This window comes from Ursus arctos, unplaced genomic scaffold (assembly GCF_023065955.2).
Source record: "Ursus arctos isolate Adak ecotype North America unplaced genomic scaffold, UrsArc2.0 scaffold_31, whole genome shotgun sequence".
NCBI lineage: Eukaryota > Metazoa > Chordata > Mammalia > Carnivora > Ursidae > Ursus > Ursus arctos.
In genome coordinates this window covers 28,610,573-28,628,644 of record NW_026622997.1, presented here as the reverse complement: position 1 = coordinate 28,628,644, position 18,072 = coordinate 28,610,573, and the positions used below count along the sequence as shown (strand labels likewise).

The 18,072-nt window shown below is 43.0% G+C and overlaps 1 protein-coding gene across 1 annotated transcript; it reads right to left on the bottom strand.

Moving 5' to 3' along the window:
- Nucleotides 1-649: 649 nt before the first annotated feature.
- On the bottom strand, nucleotides 650-10,973 carry LOC113243685 (RLA class II histocompatibility antigen, DP beta chain). The gene is given in 5 exon segments (XM_057304881.1): nucleotides 650-654; nucleotides 1,031-1,141; nucleotides 1,659-1,940; nucleotides 8,884-9,146; nucleotides 10,966-10,973. Coding segments are annotated over 5 exon segments (669 nt in total).
- Between the last annotated feature and the right edge of the window lie 7,099 nt (nucleotides 10,974-18,072).

The window sequence follows — 18,072 nt, the reverse complement described above, 5'->3', positions numbered from 1 at the left end:
TGTTCCAAGGCTACGTGTGATGTTTGAGATCAGTTCAGGAGCCCTGTGAAGAAGAAGAAGAAGAATTTACTTATTTTTATTTTTCAAGATTTTATTTATTTGAGAGAGAAAGAGAGCACGAGCAGCAGCGGGGCGGGGTGAGGGGAGCAGACTCCCCACGGAGCAGAGACCCTGATGCGGGGCTCGATCCCAGGACCCCGAGATCATGACCTGAGCCAAAGGCAGATGCTTAACCAACTGAGCCACTCACGCATCCCAGAGGAAGAATTTGAAACAACCCAAGCTTAAAGGATGCATTTCCTTTCCCTCTACCCAGGAGAGAAAAAAAATTGTAGAGAGAGGCTGAATGTTGGCCTAATGAAAAATAGGAGAGAGTTTCTGGAGTTTCCTTCAGCAATGGGGCAAAGTCATGCTCCTTGGCCACACCCACCTAAAGAGGAAAATGGGATCAAGAGCTGGGGGCAGTTTGGCTCAGCTTGAAAGAAAGGAGCAGCCTCTGAGAGTTTCTCCTATTCTCAGGGCACTTCGTACGATCTATCCTGAACATAGCATACTCATTGAATGCTCCCAATCTCATGTTGCAGTGAAATGAATTACATCCCAAAACGGAGAAAGGAGCAGAAATACCACCTGTTGGCTGAGGTCCCTGTCATCCTGAAATGAAAGTAAAAGGGAACATGGATTTGGTCACTGAGAGAGTAAGGAACAACAGCATCTTGGAAAATTATCCAAACATTTCCACCGCAGTCGCCATGTCACTGGGAATGAAAGCAGGGCCCAGTCTGTAGGGGTGAGTCCCAGGCTGGGAAGAACACCCTGCAGAATAGGGTAACTGGCAGCCTCGGGTAGCTTACTGGGCCAGATCTAGGGCTAGGCGTCTTGCTCCCGACAGGGCTGTCTTGACCTCATCAGAGTCTGATTTCAGTGACCTCTTTTGCTCTGTTGTTTTGCTTTTCTGTCACAACTTCATCTCTGAAGAACAGCGAGACAGTGGAAAGACAGTATCAACCACTTTCCAGAAGTTTCTTACCTCGCTGGCTTCTAAAACGAAGAATGAAGCTCGCTCCGAGGGCGGTGAGCCCTAGCGCAAAGCCTCCGAGTCCAGCCAGCATCTTGCTCTGGGCAGAATCAGACTGTGCCTCTGGGGAGAACAGAAGGCGGGGTGAGTCTCCCCTCCACCTGCCGCAACCCCAGGCCCTCTGGCACCTGGAGCCTGCTCTAATCTACCACCGAGAGAAAAGGAAGGGGATAAGGCCAAGCTTGGAGCCACTGTGGAGAAGGAGGAGATGTGGAAACACTCTAAAGTTTGGGGCCTCAGAGTGATGGCTTCCACAGGAGGCAAACGCGGGTTTTAGGTCAGCGCATCAAGTCCAAGCTTAAGGGACTGAAGGGAGACTGAAGGCAGAAATGTTTCCACGTCCGAGGGCCAGTCATGACGGTGATTGCCTTTCTGAGGTTTTTTTTTTTTGACAAGGAGAGATTCTTTAGACTCCTCCAGGGCAGGATAAACAGGTGCGAGGGTTGCCAGATCCTCGCTGCTCCCAGCCGAGACCACAGCCTGGTTGATGAGGAACACGGGGGTGTGTCGTGTAGTGTCGTGTAGTGACGCAAGACAAAATGAGCAGACCCCAGAGCCTGGAGGGTCATCAGAGAGTAACTCCACTCCACGGTGACAGGACTGTCCAGGCTGGGATGCTCCACTTGGCAGACGTAGACGTCTCCCTGCTGGGGGGTCATTTCCAGCATCACCAGGATCTGGAAGGTCCAGTCTCCATTGTGCATCGAGTTGGTGGATAAAACCCCAGCTGTTTCCTCCTGTCCGTTCAAGAATCAGTGGACTTGAATGTGGCCTGGGTAGAAATCTGACACGTGGCAAACAAGCAGGTTGTGGTGCTGCGGGTGCCCCTTCTCGGAGGGGGAGACGTTCACTTTAGGCTGGACTGGGAGGCGGGGGGAAGAATCTTGTTATGGCAGCTGAGGCAGCCAAAGCAGTGCTTTTAGCGATTTTGCCAAACTGACTTCTCAGATGATAAAGATGAATCCTATCACCTGTTAAGCTATTTAGAGGCAGGAGATGGGGAACACAGTAGGAAAAATGGAATAAAACATTCAAATGTTCTAAGAATGACCTTGTCATACCCAGTAAAGAAAAAGCAAAGAACAGGAGATGGTCAGAGCTGGTGCTCTAGAATGCTTCTGCCAGAAATTTGGCCCAGTGACTGATATTCTTGAACAGAAATATTGGACCCGCTATGAAGCTACCTGAATTTACATTTTCTCATCTTGTTCAAAAGGATGTATAATCCTGCCAGATATTATCTTGGAATCAGAATATATTCAGCCAATAGATTTCCTTTGATCTAGCAGTCTGATATTCTCCTTAAAAAAAGAGAAGATGGGACACGTAGGTGGCTCAGTCCATTAAGCATTTGCCCTAGGCTCAGGTCATGCTCCCAGGGTCTTGGGATCGAGTCCCACATTGGACTCCTTGCTGGGTGGGGAGGCTACTTCTCCCTCTGTCTGTTGCTCCCCCTATTTATTTATTTATTTATTTATTTATTTATTTATATGTTTTTTTATTATATTATGTTAGTCACCATACAGTACATCCCTGGTTTCTGATGTAAAGTTCGGTGATTCATTAGTTGCGTATAACACCCAGTGCACCATGCAATACATGCCCTTCCATCACCAGTCTATCCCATTCCCCCACCCCCCTCCCCTCTGAAGCCCTCAGTTTGTTTCTCAGAGTCCATAGTCTCTCACGCTTCATTCCCCCTTCTGATTACCCCCCTTTCTTTATCCCTTTCTTCCCCTACCGATCTTCCTAGTTCTTATGTTCCATAGATGAGAGAAATCATATGATAATTGTCTTTCTCTGCTTGACTTATTTCACTTAGCATTATCTCCTCCAGTGCCGTCCATGTTGCAGCAAATGTTGAGAACTCGTTCTTTCTGATAGCTGAGTAATATTCCATTGTATATATGGACCACAACTTCTTAATCCAGTCATCTGTTGAAGGGCATCTCGGTTCCTTCCACGATTTAGCTATTGTGGACAATGCTGCTATGAACATTGGGGTGCATATGGCCCTTCTCTTCACTACGTCTGTATCTTTGGGGTAAATACTCAGTAGTGCAATGGCTGGATCATAGGGTAGCTCAATTTTTAACTTTTTAAGGGACCTGCACACTGTTTTCCAGAGTGGCTGTACCAACTTGCATTCCCACCAACAATGTAGGAGGGATCCCCTTTCTCCACATCCTCTCCAGCAATTGTTGTTTCTTGCCTTGTCAATTTTTGCCATTCTAAGTGGCGTAAGGTGGTATCTTAGTGTGGTTTTGATTTGAATTTCCTTGATGGCTAATGATTTTGAGCATTTTTTCATGTGCCTGTTAGCCATTTGTATGTCATCATTGGAAAAGTGTCTGTTCATATCTTCTGCCCATTTTATGATTTGTTTATTTGTTTCTCACGTATTGAGTTTGAGAAGTTCTTTGTAGATCTTGGATACCAGTCTTTTATCTGTAGCATCATTTGCAAATATATTCTCCCATTCCGTGGGCTGCCTCTTAGTTTTTTTGATTGTTTCCTTGGCTGTGCAGAAGCTTTTTATCTTGATGAAGTCCCACGAGTTCATTTTATCTTTTGTTTCTCTTGCCTTTGGAGAAGTGTCATGAAAAAGGTTGCTTTGGCCGATGTCCTAGAGGTTACTGCCTATGTTCTCCTCTAGGATTTTGATGGATTCCTGTCTCACAATTAGGCCTTTCATCCATTTGGAGTTTATCTTTGTGTGTGGTGTGAGAGAGTGGTCAAGTTTCATTCTTTTGCATGTAGCTGTCCAATTTTCCCAGCACCATTTATTGAAGAGACTGTCTTTTTTCCACCGGATGTTTTTTCCTGCTTTATCAAAGATTAGTTGCCCAAAGAGCCGAGGGTCCATTTCTGGGTTCTCTATTCTATTCCATTGGTCTATGTGTCTGTTTTTGTGCCAGTACCATGCTGTCTTTGTGATCACAGCTTTGTAGTACAGCTCGAAATCCGGCATTGTGATGCCCCCAGCTTTGTTTTTCATTTTCAACAGTTCCTTGGCGATTCGGGGCCTTTTCTGGTTCCATAAAATTTAGGGACTATTTGTTCCAGTTCTTTGAAAAATGTCCTTGGTATTTTGATCGGGATAGCGCTGAAAGTGTAGATTGCTCTGGGTAGCATGGACATTTTAACTATGTTAATTCTTCCGATCCATGAGCATGGAATATTTTTCCATCTTTTTGTGTCTTCCTCAATGTCTTTCAAAAGTGATTTGTAGTTTCTAGAATATAGATCCTTTACGTCTCTGGCTAAGTTAATTCCAACGTAACGTATGGTTTTTGGTGCTATTGTAAATGGGATGGATTCCCTAATTTCTCTTTCTTCAGTCTCATTATTCGTGTATAGAAATGCAACTGATTTCTGAGCATTGATTTTGTATCCCGCCACATTACTGAATTGCTCTATAACTTCTAATAGTTTGGGAGTGGATTCTTTTGGGTTTTCCATATAGAGTATCATGTCATCTGCGAAGAGAAACATTTTGACTTCTTCTTTGCCAACTTGGATACCTTTTATCCCTTTTTGTTGTCAGATTGCTGTTGCAAGGACTTCTAGTACTATGTTGAATAATAGTGGCGAGAGTGGGCATCCTTGTCGTGTTCCTGATCTTAAGGGAAAGGCTTCCAGCTTTTCCCCATTGAGCATGATATTTGCTGTAGGCTTTTCATAGATGGTTTTTATGAGATTGAGGAATGTACCCTCTATCCCTACACTCTGTAGGGTTTTAATCAGGAAAGGATGCTGTATTTTGTCAAATGCTTTTTCTGCATCTATTGAGAGAATCATATGATTTTTGAATTTTTCTTTCTGGATGAAATCTATGACACTGATTGATTTGCAAATGTTGAACCACCCTTGCATCCCAGGGATGAATCCCACTTGGTCATGATGGATAATCCTTTTAATGTACTGTTGGATTCTATTAGCCAGGATCTTGTTGAGGATTTTGGCGTCCATATTCATTGGGGAAAGCGGTCTGTAATTCTCCTTTTTGATGGGGTCTTTGCCTGGTTTGGGGATCAAGGTAATATTGGCCTCATAGAATGAGTTTGGTAGCTTTCCTTCTGTTTCTATTTTTTGAAATAGCTTTAGGAGAATAGGTATTATTTCTTTTTTGAATGTTTGGTAGAATTCCCCAGGAAAACCATCCGGGCCTGGAGTTTTGTTTTTTGGAAGGTTGTTTATCACTGACTCAATCTCTTCATAATTAATTGGCCTGTTTAAAAAATCAATTTCTTCCTGTTTCAGTCTTGGTAGTTTATAGGTTTCCAGGAAGGCCTCCATTTCTTCCAGATTGCTTAATTTATTGGCATAAAGCTGTTGATAAAAGTTTCTAATAATCCTTCCAATTTCATTGGTGTTGGTTGTGAGCTCTCCTTTTTCATTCATTATTTTATTAATTTGGGTCCTTTCTCTATTCTTTTGGATAAGTGTTGCCAGTGGTCTGTCAATTTTATTGATTCTCTCAAAGAACCAGCTTCTAGTCCTGTTGATCTGCTCTACTGTACTCTTGGTTTCTAATTCATTGATTTCTGCTCTAATCTTGGTCAACTGCTTTCTCGTGCATGGATTAGGCTTGTCCCTCTGTTGCTGTTCCAGCTTCTTGAGGTGAGAATATAAAAACTGCAGTTTAGATTTTTCTATTCTTTTGAGTGAGGCTTGGATGGCTATGTATTTCCCCCTTAGGACTGCCTTTGCAGTATCCCATAGGTTTTGGACCATTGTGTTTTCATTCTCGTTGGTCTCCATAAATTGTTTAAATTGATTTTTGATTTCCTGGTTTATCAAATCATTCCTGAGCAGGATGGTTCTCAGTCTCCAAGTGTTTTGAGTTTCTTGCAAATTTTTCCTTGTGGTTGAGTTCCAATTTCAAAGCATTGTGGTCTGAGAATATGCAGGGAATAATTTCAGTCTTTTGGTATCGGTTGAGACCTGTTTTGTGTCCCAGAACATGGTCTATTCTTGAGAATGTTCCATGGGCATTAGAATAGAATGAGTATTCTTTTGTTCTGGGGTGTAGTGTTCTATATATATCCATGAGGTCCAACTCGTTGAGTACGGCATTCAAAGCCCTTGTTTCTTTGTCGATTTTTTCCATGGGTGTTCTGTCTATTTCTGATGGTGTTGTTGAGGTCCCCTACTATTAACGTATTTTTATCTATTTGTCTCTTTATTCTGGTTGAGTGTTGGCTTGTGTATCTTGCTGCTCCCCTGTTGGGGGCATATATAATTGTCATATCCACTTGTTGGATACATCCTTTAAGAATAATATAGTGCCCTTCTGTGTCTCTAACTATAGTCTTTAGTTTAAAATCCAGTCTGTCTGATATGAGAATTGCTACCCCAGCTTTGTTTTGAGGTCCATTTGTGTGAAAGATGGTATTCCATCCCTTTACTTTCAGTCTGAATGTATCTTTAGGTTCAAAATGAGTCTCTTGTAGACAGCAAATGGATGGGTCATGTCTTTTTATCCAATCTGCAACCCTGTGGCATTATGGGAGCATTTAGGCCATTTACATTGAGACTGAATATTGAGAGATATGATTTTAATGATGCCATGTTGCCAGTAAAGTCTTTGTTTCTATCGATTGTGACTTTCTGTTCTGTATCACTCTTGGGGCCTTTTTACCTTTATAGAACCCCCCTTAATATCTCCTGTAGGGCTGGTTTCGTGGTTACAAAATTGGTCAATGACTGGCGATTCTGGAAGGTCTTTATTTCTCCATCAATTCTGAATGACAGCCTTGCTGGATAAAGGATCCTTGGCTGCATGTTTTTCTCTGAAAGAGCTTTAAAAATGCCCCCCCCCAACCCTTTCTCTCATTCCAGGTCTGTGTAGACAGGTCTGACGTAATTCTGATACCTTTGCCTTGGTACGTGAGAAATTTCTTTGCCCTGGCCGCTTTCAATACTGTATCCTTGGATCTAATATTTGCCAATTGCACTATGACGTGATGTGGTGTAGGTTTGTTGTGGTTGAGCTTGGGAGGGGTCCTCTCTGCCTCTTGGACGTGAATGTTTGTTTCCCTTGCTAGATTAGGGAAGTTTTCAGCTACAATTTGTTCAAATATCTCTTCTAGACCTCTGTTTTTCTCCACCCCCTGGGGGATGCCGATGATTCTGACATTGGAAGGTTTCATTGAGTCAGTAATCTCCCGTAACCTACATTCCTGAGATTGGATTTTTTTGAGCCCAGATTCTATTTTAGCTTTCTCTTCTACTAACCCATCCTCCAATTCACTGATACGTTCTTCTGTCTCATTCACCCTGGCCGTCAGAGCCTCTAGTTTTGACTGCATTTGGCTCATAGAATTTTTAATTTCTGCCAGATTCGCTCTCATTTCCACCCTTAGAGATTCTATATTCTCATTAACATTTCGTTAATACTTTTTTCAAGTCTACACATCATCTTGACCATTGTTACTCTGAACTCCATTTCTGATAATTTGGTTATATCCATATCCATTAGTTCTGTGGCAGAAGCCACAGACTTATTGTCTTTTCTTTGCTGGGGGGGATTTCTCCTTCTCATCATTCTGATGAGGAGAGGTTGAGGGGTTGTCCAGAGCCCAAATTATTGACCGGGACCCAGGCCGTGCACCCTTGTTTTATAGGGATCTTGGGGATGTGGGCTTCTTGATTTTTCAGCCTGCCTTCTGTGTTCTGGGGGAGGGGCCTGCCACGCCGATACTCAGGCAACCCTGTTTGGGTAGAGTCTCCGTGTCTCCTGAGAGGGGGGATGGGGATGGGCACACTGTGAGCCGGTCTTTCCAGGCTTTTGTTCTCTGGAGGCTTTCCCTGGCGGTTTGCTGTGCCTCTTCTGAGAGTCAGGGCAGCAGTGGCTGAATCTCAGCCTCTGTCTCAGAACAGAGGGATCGCAGACCGTTCTCCACTGATGTTCTGGCCACTTTAACTCTGTTTCTGTCAGTGCTGCTCAACCCTGCAGCGTCCCGGGATGTGCGCCCCACACCCGGCATCCCAGCCCTCACTTCCAGGGCCAGCGCGTCTCTGTCCTTTGTGTTTCTAACACTGCCAGCCGCCAGCCACCCCCACGTGCTCCGGAGCTCCTGGTCTCAGTCTGGTTCCAGTGAGCACACCGGAGCTCCGGTTTTCAGTCTGGTAGCGCGCTCCCCGCTCACGGTCTCAGTCTGGTCTCTTGTGGGTGCCGGTCTGGGAGTCCACCCGCTCCCCTGTGCAGGTGGCTACCGCTTCTGGTGCCCAAACATGGCGGCTCCCTCCCCCTTCCGTTTATCTTCTGATATCTGTGCCAGTTTTACGGTTCCCCGCTTTGTACCTCAATACTCAGTGCTGGAGATGTTCATTTGTTGAGATCCAGATGTATCTTTCTGCGTCTCAGGCTGGTTCCGTGGATGTTCAGGCTGGTCTGGTACCTATCCAGCTCGACTCAGGGGACCAGCTGAAAAAGGGGTCCCCTACTCCTCCGCCATCTTAACTCCCCTCTCCGCTCCCCCTATTTATGCTCAAACTCTCTTTCTTGCTGATAGATAGATAGATAGATAAATAAATAAATAAATAAATAAATAGGAGAAGAAATGAAATAGCTTGATTTGTTCTTCATTTTAACCTGTCTCCTGGCTTCCTCTACCAGGAAAAAAAAGTTTGTCGCAAGATCCACAAACACAATGTGGCTCTTCCCTGTTCCATGAGCAGGTAGTCTGGCCCCTTCCCGCGCTGGCCTGGCGCCGGGGTTCGGGATGGGGCAGCCGCTCCCGCCTCTGCGGCCCAAGTCCACCCCGTCCAAAGTGTCTCATTCAGACCCGCCCTGTCACCTCTGCGCTTCAGCGTGAAACCCTCGTCCAAGTCGAACTTGTGCTTGCACACGGAGTCCAAGGCTCCGTCTCAGGGCCAGGAACTCCCTCTATTCCAGTTTTTGGCAGTTATGCGGCCCAGGTGGGGCACGGCAAACAACCCCGCGGCGCTGTGGAACTGGACGAACAGCTCTCTGTTGTAGATGCATTGCTCCGCGGTTCGGCCGTTGAACTCGAGGCAGGCACTCCGCCTCTGGTAGACATAAAGCTCGGTGGGGAGTAAACTAGGAGGTTAATGTAAAAATGTATAGGAGAGGGGCGCCTGAGTGGCTCAGGCCATTAAGCGTCTGCCTTCAGCTCAGGCTCTGATGCCAGGGTCCTGGGATTGAGCCCCACATGGGCTCTTCACTCAGCGGTGAGTCTGCTTCTCCCTCTGCCCCTGCCTGCCCACCCCCCCGCTCATGTGCACTCTCTCTCTGCCAAATAAATAAATAAAATCTTTAAACAAAAAGAAGGTATAGGAGAATATAACAATGCATATGGGGGTGAGGAAGCATTTCTTAAGAAAACATAAATCACAAGGCAAAAAGATAATGAATTACCTTAAAATTCAATGCTTTTGTTATGTAAAGGGCACCACTAAGAAGTTAATAGATGGACTAGAAATACACTCGCAATGCCTAAAATTGACATGGGATCAATATCTAAAATATTTAAGCAATTCCTTTAAAAACAAGCAAAATAAAGGACAGTGATAGAGAAGTGGTAAGGAGTGGGAATGGAAATTTGTAGGAGAGAAAACTTGCAAGGCAGACTGCAGCTCACCAGTGGAAAGAAAATTCAGAAAGAAATGAGACTGAGATCTCTTAGACTCAGAACAGTTAGAGGCTCTTTAGTCCCATACCGGTGCCTGGGGGTATGGAGAAAGCATCAGAGGGAGTGTAGCGCCCCCCACGCCCATATGTTTAGAAGAGCACCCAGAGAACACTTGGTCAAACTGAAGAGATGTATGCCATATGACCCAGTACTCTCACAACTTGTTAGACATCAAAAATGTTCACACAGGTCCATAAAGGGACAGGCAGGGGCTGCTGCTGGCTGTGGCATTATTTGTGACACTGAAGAATTAGCAGGAATCAGTCGGTGTGATCATCCCTGGGACAGCAGACACCTAAAAACTGCTGTCAATGTGCAGCAGGTGCCATTTAGAAAAATATTTTATTTATTTATTTATTTATTTATTTATTTATTTATTTAGAAAGCATGAGCAGGGGGAGGAGTAGAGGGGGAAGGAGAGAGAATCCCAAGCAGACTCCCCGCTGAGCATGGAGATGGCATGGGGTTCGATCTCACAACCCTGAGATCATGACCTGAGCTGAAATCAAGAGTCTGGACACTCAACCGACTGAGCCACTCAGGCGCCCCTTGATCATGGAATATTGGGTAACCATTAGAGGAAACCAAATGGCTGTGCACTGTAACATTGTAGGAATGTTAAAAATATAGGCACACGAGAAATACATATCTTGAAAGAATGCATAGGAACAAAAACTATGTAGGAAACCCATTAGAGTGGGTGGGTGGATTCTCTGTTTTAGAATCTTATCACAATAGTCACATTAGGGACACTCAGACAATGTGATTTTTCCTCATCTCCTGTCCTGTTCTTTACACTTGAACATTTTAAGACAAGTTACTCTTTTATCCATACCTGTATACAGCACCTAACCCAAGCCTTCGTGAATGCTTATGAATCAGAGAATGAGCAGAGAATTGATTTTGTTTTTTAACATATGTTTCCAGCTTTATTGGCATATATTTGATAACAAAAAATCATGTATATTTAAGGTGTAAAACCGGATGGTCTGTTATTCGTGTACCTGTTGAAATATTCACAAGCCAATCAACAAATTCATCATCTCATACAGTTACTAATTGTCTTTTTTTCTCTTTTTTTTTTTTGTGGTGAGAACACCTAAGATCTACCCTCTTAAATTTCAAGTACACAATACAATATTGTCAACTATAGTCACTTTGCTGTACACAGTTCTCCAGAACTTATTCATCCTGCATAACTAAAACATAATACTCCTTGAAAAATACCTCCCCATTTTCACCTCGCCCAGCCCCTGGTAACCATTTCTATGAATGTGACTCTTTTAGATTTCACATATAAGTAAGATCACACAGTATTTGTCTTTCTACATCCGGCTCGTTTCACTGAGCATAATGTCCTACAGGTTTATCCATGTTTTGCAAATGTCAGGATTTCCTTCTTTTTAAAGGCTGAAGAGTATTGTATTGGGTATATATACCATATTTTCTTTATTCATTCGTCTGCCCTTGGACATTTAATGTTTGTCTATATATTGGCTATGAAACTAATACTGAAAAGAACATGGAAGTGCAGATATCTCTTCAAAATCCAGATTTCCTTTCTTTTGGATATATACCCAGAAGTGAGATTGTTGGATCATATGGTAGTCTTATTTTTAATTTTTTGAGGAACCTCTAGACTCTTTTCCATAGTAGCTGCACCAACTTACATCCCCACAGAAGTGTATTATTGGGTTTTCTTTTCCCCACATCCTAGCATCATTAATCTTCCATCTTTTGATACTAGCCATTTTAACCGGTGTAAGATGATGTCTCATTGTGGTTTAAATTTGCATTTCTCTGATAATTAGTAAAGTTGAGCACTTTTCCATATACATGTTGACCAACTGTCTGTCTTCTTTGGAGAAATGTCTATTCAGATCCTTTGCTATTTTTTTTTAAATCAGGTTTTTTGTTTGTTTTTTTCTATTGAGTTACGAGTTCCTATATATTGAATATTAACCTCTTATCAGACATCGTTTGCAAATATTTTCTCCCATTCCATAGGTTGCCTTTTCACTATGTTAATTGTTTCCTTTGCTGTGCAAAGTTTAATGCAATTTTGTTTGTCTATTTTTGCTTGTTGCCTGTGTTTTTGATGTCATATCCAAAAAAATCATTACTCAGACCCATGTCAAGAAGGTTTTCCTGTAAGTTTTCTTCTAGGAGATTTATAATTTTGAATTTTACATTTAAGTCTTTTATCAATTTTGAGTTGATTTTAAATATGGTATGAGATAAGGGTCCTATTTTATTATTCTGCATGTGGATATCCAGTTTTCTCAATATCATTTATTGAAGACTATCATTCTCTCATCGTATGTTCTTGGCACTCTTGTTGAGTATCAGTTGACTGTAGATATGTGGATTTATTTCTGGGTTCTCTATTATATTCCACTGTTCTCTGTATGTCTGTATTTATGCCAGTATCATACTGTTTTGATCACTGTAGCATTGTAATATATATTGAAATCGGGAAATGTGGTGCTTTGTTTTTCTTGCTCAAGATTGTTTTGATCATTCAGGGTCTTTTGTGATTCCACATGAATTTTAGAGTTGTCTTGTTCTATTTCCTTAAGGAATACCATTGGGGTTTTGAAAGGGATGGCATGGAATCTGTAGGTAACTTTGGGTAGTATGAACATTCTTCTAGTCCATGAATGTGAATGTCTTTACATTTATCTGTGTCTTCTTTGATTTCTTTTACCAATGTTCTATGATTTCCAGTGTAGAAGTCTTTCACCTCTTTGGTTAAGTTTATTCCTAAGTATTTTATACTTGTGTTGCTATCGTGAGTGTGATTGTTTTCTTAACTTCTATTTGGATAGTTCATTGTCTGCGTATAGAAAGGTGGTTGGTGTTTGTGTTTTGATTTCATATCCTGCAACTTTACTGGACTTGTTGATGAGTTCTAATCGTTTTTTGTTGAGTCTTAAGGGCTTTCTGTCTATACGAGCATGTCATCCACAAACAGGGATAACTCTACTTCTTCTTTTTTTGATTTGGATATCTTTTATGTCTTTTCCTTGTCTAGTTGCTCTGGCTAGGACTTCCATAATTATGTTGAAAAGAAGGGGCAAGAGTAGGCATCCTTGGCTTGAACCAGATATTGGAAAGTTCTCAGTTTTTCCCCATTGATAAGATAGGCTGTGGGCTTTTTGTATATGACATTTATTATGTTAAAGTTAAGGTCCCTATATACTTTTGTTGAGAGTTTAATCGTGAATGGATGTGGAACTTTCTCAAGTGCTTTTTCTGTGTCTGTTGAGACGATCATGTATTGTTTTTCCCTTTCATTTCAATGTGGTATATCACATTGATTTGCTTATGTTCAACTATCCTTGCATCCCATGGATAAGTTACACGAAGTCTTGGTGTATAATTCCTTTAACATGCTGTTGAATTTGGTTTGCTTGTATTCTTTTGAGAATCTTGAATATATATTCATTATGGATATTGACCTACAGTTTTCTTTTCTATGGTTGTCTTTGTCTGGTTTTGTTATCAGGGTAATGCTGGCCAGCAAAGAATTGATTGTAAATTACTAGCTGCCTGGAATCTAGTTGGGGGTCCACAGTTGTCTGTTGAAGGAGTCTTTAAATTGCAGCTTCTTTATGTGACTTAAAGTGTAGCATAAATGGAAAGTCCAGAACGAATTTATCACACAACTCCCCAGACCACAGAAATGAGGGCAACGCTGCACAGCGGCAGAAGTAAGGGACGTTTGAAGAATATGTCAACACAAAGCTCGCCCTGTCATTTCAGGGTTGAGCTCAGGGAGCCCAAGCTCCAGATGAAGCTCCTTCCCCTGCTCAGGAGCCTTTCTGAGTGGCTGTCAAGGGGCCTTAACAGGCCATCCTAACAGTGGAGGAGGGTGTGAGGGGATCTGACCATCATCTCCGTCACTGCGGGGATGACGAGAGTTGATTGGGTGGTCTCATCAGAGTCCTCGTCCTAGCTCAGGGCACCATGTGCCCCACCGTGAACTTGCTCAGCTGGTTGCTCAGGCAGAGAGGGAGCCACCACACACACCTCAGGGAGCCCTATACAGCTTTTAGCCTACGAGGGCTGTGCTGCAGTAGCACTTCATTTCTCTCAAATCCCCCAAGCCTGTCTTCTTGCTCTGTGCTCTGCCCCTCAGCCTCTGAGCCCCTGGCCCCATCCAGTTTGGAGTCTGTGCTGTCTTCCTCCAGCCCTGCCTGTTCTATTCCCCTACATCAAACTCCATTTCCTGTTCCACTAAGACGTTTCCCGACCTGTTTTTCAATCAGGACACAGTTCTGTTAGTTCTGAATAGTGGTTTCAATTTTTTCCTTTTTTAAAGCAGTTGACTCTTTAAAAAATTGTGATGTAGTCCCAATAGTTTATTTTTGCTTTAGTTTCCCTTGCCTCAGGAGCCATCTAGAAAAATGTTGCTATGACTGTTGGTGGGAATGCAAACTGGTGCAGCCACTGTGGAAAACACTATGCAGATTTCTCAAAAAGTTAAAAATAGAAATATCCAATGATCTAGTAATCACCCTACTGGCTATTTACCCAAAAAATATGGAAAACATAAATTCAAAAGGATATATGCACCCCTGTGTTTAATGCAGCATTATTTATAATAGCCAAATTATGGAAGCAGCCCAATGTCCTTCAATAGATGAATGGATAAAGAAGATGTGATTTATATATACAATGGAATGTTATTCAGTAATAAAAAAGAATGAAATCTTGCCGTTTGCAACAACATAGATGGAGTTAGAAAGTATAACGCTAAGAGAAGTCAGTCAGACAAAGACAAATACCACTCATATGTGGAATTTAAAAAATAAAACAAATGAACAAAGGATAAAAAGAGACAAACCAAGAAACAGACTCTTAACTATACAGAACAAGAGGGAAGGAGGGTGGGGGAACTGGTGAAATAGGTGAAGGGGATTAAGAGTACACTTAGCTTGGGGCGCCTGGGTGGCACAGCGGTTAAGCGTCTGCCTTCGGCTCAGGGCGTGATCCCGGCGTTATGGGATCGAGCCCCACATCAGGCTCCTCCGCTATGGGCCTGCTTCTTCCTCTCCCACTCCCCCTGCTTGTGTTCCCTCTCTCGCTGGCTGTCTCTCTCTCTGTCGAATAAATGAGTAAAATCTTTAAAAAAAAAAAAAAAGAGTACGCTTAGCTTGATGAGCACTGAGTAATGCATAGAATTGTTGAGTTACTATATTGTACACTTGAAGTAATATAATACTGCATGTTAACTGTACTGGAATTAAAAACTTAAAAAAAGTAAAGCAACTGACTTTTATTTTTTCATAATGAAATCTTATTTTCAAAGCAGACAAATGTCACACAAAGGTCTCTGAAAACTGTTTCCTATGTGTACTTGAAAAATACTACAGAGTTCCTAAAACTCTTGAAAACATCTGAATTTTCTAGAGTAGAGCTTGAAAACTTCAGGTGTAAAATAAATCATCTTTCTAGAATAGGGTATATTAAGACTATGTAATTACCATAGGATATAAGGAAGGTAATGTGGACAGAGCAATAAAGATGTCCACAGACCAGCTGTGTGGTCTTAGGCAAGTAAAGCAACTTGTTAGAGTCTCAACTTTTTCACCTGTAAAAAAGGGTGTTATTATTATTATTTTTTTTTACCTTGAAGGACTACTGTTAAAATTAAATAAAATGATATAAATAAAATCTAGAGCATAATGTCTGGCCCTGGTCACTGGAGGTTCGAGCCCTTCCCCTTGTCAAGCTATAATGGGTTAGATTATGTGGAGACAAAGAGAAACACAAAGGACAGAGCCCTAGTTTGTTCAGAATGGCTCAAATGGAGCTGCCCTTTGAGGCACAACATTGATTCTTGAAAAGGAGCTTTTATTAACTTAATACTGATAATTTCTTTCTTTTTTCTTTTTTAAAAATTATGATATGTTATTCACCAAGTGTTCCATGATTCATTGTTTGCATATAACACCCAGTACTCCATGCAATACATGCCCTCTTGATGATAATTTCTTTCTTCCCACCTCTTCTTTCACTGGGAAAGGGAGATAGAAGTGGCGTAAACAAAAGATTAAATCCCCAGGTGTCTTTTGCCTCCCAGGTGTGTGATATGCCAGGGGTTAAATGCCAGGATGGTAAATGTCATGAACAAAGGATGTTTCAAGCAGCTGTTGGAGCTACAGTTCTGTTTCATCCATGAGTTGGATGCTTCCTTTCTCCACAGTTTCTTCATGACCCAATAGTCGCTAGTATTTTCTCAACAACTTTAGCATCTCCCCTTTTGTCTCTTTCTATTTTTGCTGAAGAAATCCTGAGGAGTTGGAGGCATAAGAAGTTGGAGGAATGTGCCCAACCCATTGGGTCCAAGTTTCCAGGGTTCACATTTCACTCAGTAATGAGTTCCTCAGCATCAAAACTGCTCACTTCCCACAGTGGTCTCTCTCACAAGGCAATGAGACTCTATTCATTTCTCTTAAATCTGAACCCACTTCTTCTCCATCTCACCCCACCTCTCCCACCATCCACCACACTGCTCGCTATTTACCCCAAAGGAGAACCCAGCCCTGATTTCCAACGTACTCATATCAGCAACACTGCCCCTGGGCCCCAGAACAGCATCGCCTCTTCTGTTACCTCCTGTGGGACACTGTCCCATCTCACCAGCTATTTCCACAGTTCCTCTGGCTGTTTAGGACTCTCGCTTCTCCATTTCTTCTCTCCTGGCAGGCGCGAGCACACAGCTGAGCTGCCCTGTCTAACTCTCTGCCCATCTGAGTCAGAAATGTCTGAAATTTTCCCTTTCCCCATCTGAGAAATGGGTACATCGGGATGGAGTTTGAGCAGATGAATTTGGAAGTTTCAAATGCTATTACCCCTGGAAATTAAGGAAGGGACCTGAGAGTACCCGATCCTCATGAGGAAGTGGGGCTGGCCTTATGGATGGGGATGAGGAGGCTGGGAAACTTTAACATAAACAAAGTCACCATTCTTTCACAAATAGTCTTCTTGGTGGTAAATTGGAACTATAAGAGGCCATTTCCTGTTTCTCACTCCTCTGGCCCTGCCCTGATGTGCCCTGATCCAATTCCTGATGTGAGGGACAGTCAGCTGCAACTGGTATCCTGTTGGCCTTCACCACAACTTGTCCTCATCACCCTCCTCTGCTGCTCTGGCCAACACTGGTCGTGGAATGAAGGTGCCTGCCTGGTTCTGTGGAAGGGCCCCTACCTGCAGCACTGACTCTACAGAGTGATCTTCAGATCTTGGACAATGCAGACTAACCATAATTTCTCCTTTCTGATCTTTGGTGGATGTTGAAATGTCATTTTGATGACCCCTTTGTGAGAACTTTGTCCCTCCAAAATCACTCCAGACCACCAGGTACCATTGTCCCCATCACGTGCACACCCCGATCTCCTTCTCACTCTGGTGAGAACAGCAGCTCCTACACAATGTCAGAGCCCCAAAGTCTTTCTCAGGGAGTGGACCCACACGGAAACCCCCTAAGGTCATTCCCCTGAGCTGGATCCTCCAAGAGCAGCAGCTCTGCACTTACCTGGAGTGTCTCTGCTCTGAACCAGAGGGGAGCTCAGCATCACCAAGGACATCACGAGAGCTGCCATCCCTGGGACCCCAGCGATCCTCAAGACCACCATCCTGGAGCCTGGGAGAGGATGGGTGCTGAGAGACTTGCAGCCAGAGCAGCTCTCCCTCAATGTGCTCGCTCCTAAAATATTAGAGATGATGAGCTTGGACAGCCTTCCTTACCCCCTGGGTGTGGCCAGATTCTGAAAAAGGAACCAATAAGCAAGAATTGTTACTCACCAGACAGAAGTTTGGTGTAAAGCACGATTCTTTAAGGTGTTAAGATTCACTGAAGACAGTATAAGGAAAGGGATCCTCATTTTGAGCAAACTGGGTGAGTCATAAGGCTTGATTGTTTTATATACTTTCCTCCCTAGGAACAGATCCCAAGGAATGTCATTCCCTCTAATGGTGAACGTCATCCCCTTGCACAGACATGTTCTGGGACAGAGCAAGTCCTAGGCAGTGTGTTAGTGACTTAGGGGATTAGACTGTCCATCCCGGAACTCAGAATAGTGCTGGGAGCTGTACAAGCAGTCATGCAGAGGGTGTGTTGTGCATCTTTCCCTCTCAGCAGTAAAGCAGCTCTTAGAAGAAGAATGGATATGGACTAAGGGTCTCTGGGTTTCAGTACTAGATAAGGCATGGAAGTAGGTGTGTAACTTTATACAAATTACTTGCCCTTTCTGGACCACAATTTCTTCATTTTTGAAATGGGTATGGTAGCCCCTGCATATCAGTAATTCTGCAAGGGTGAAACGG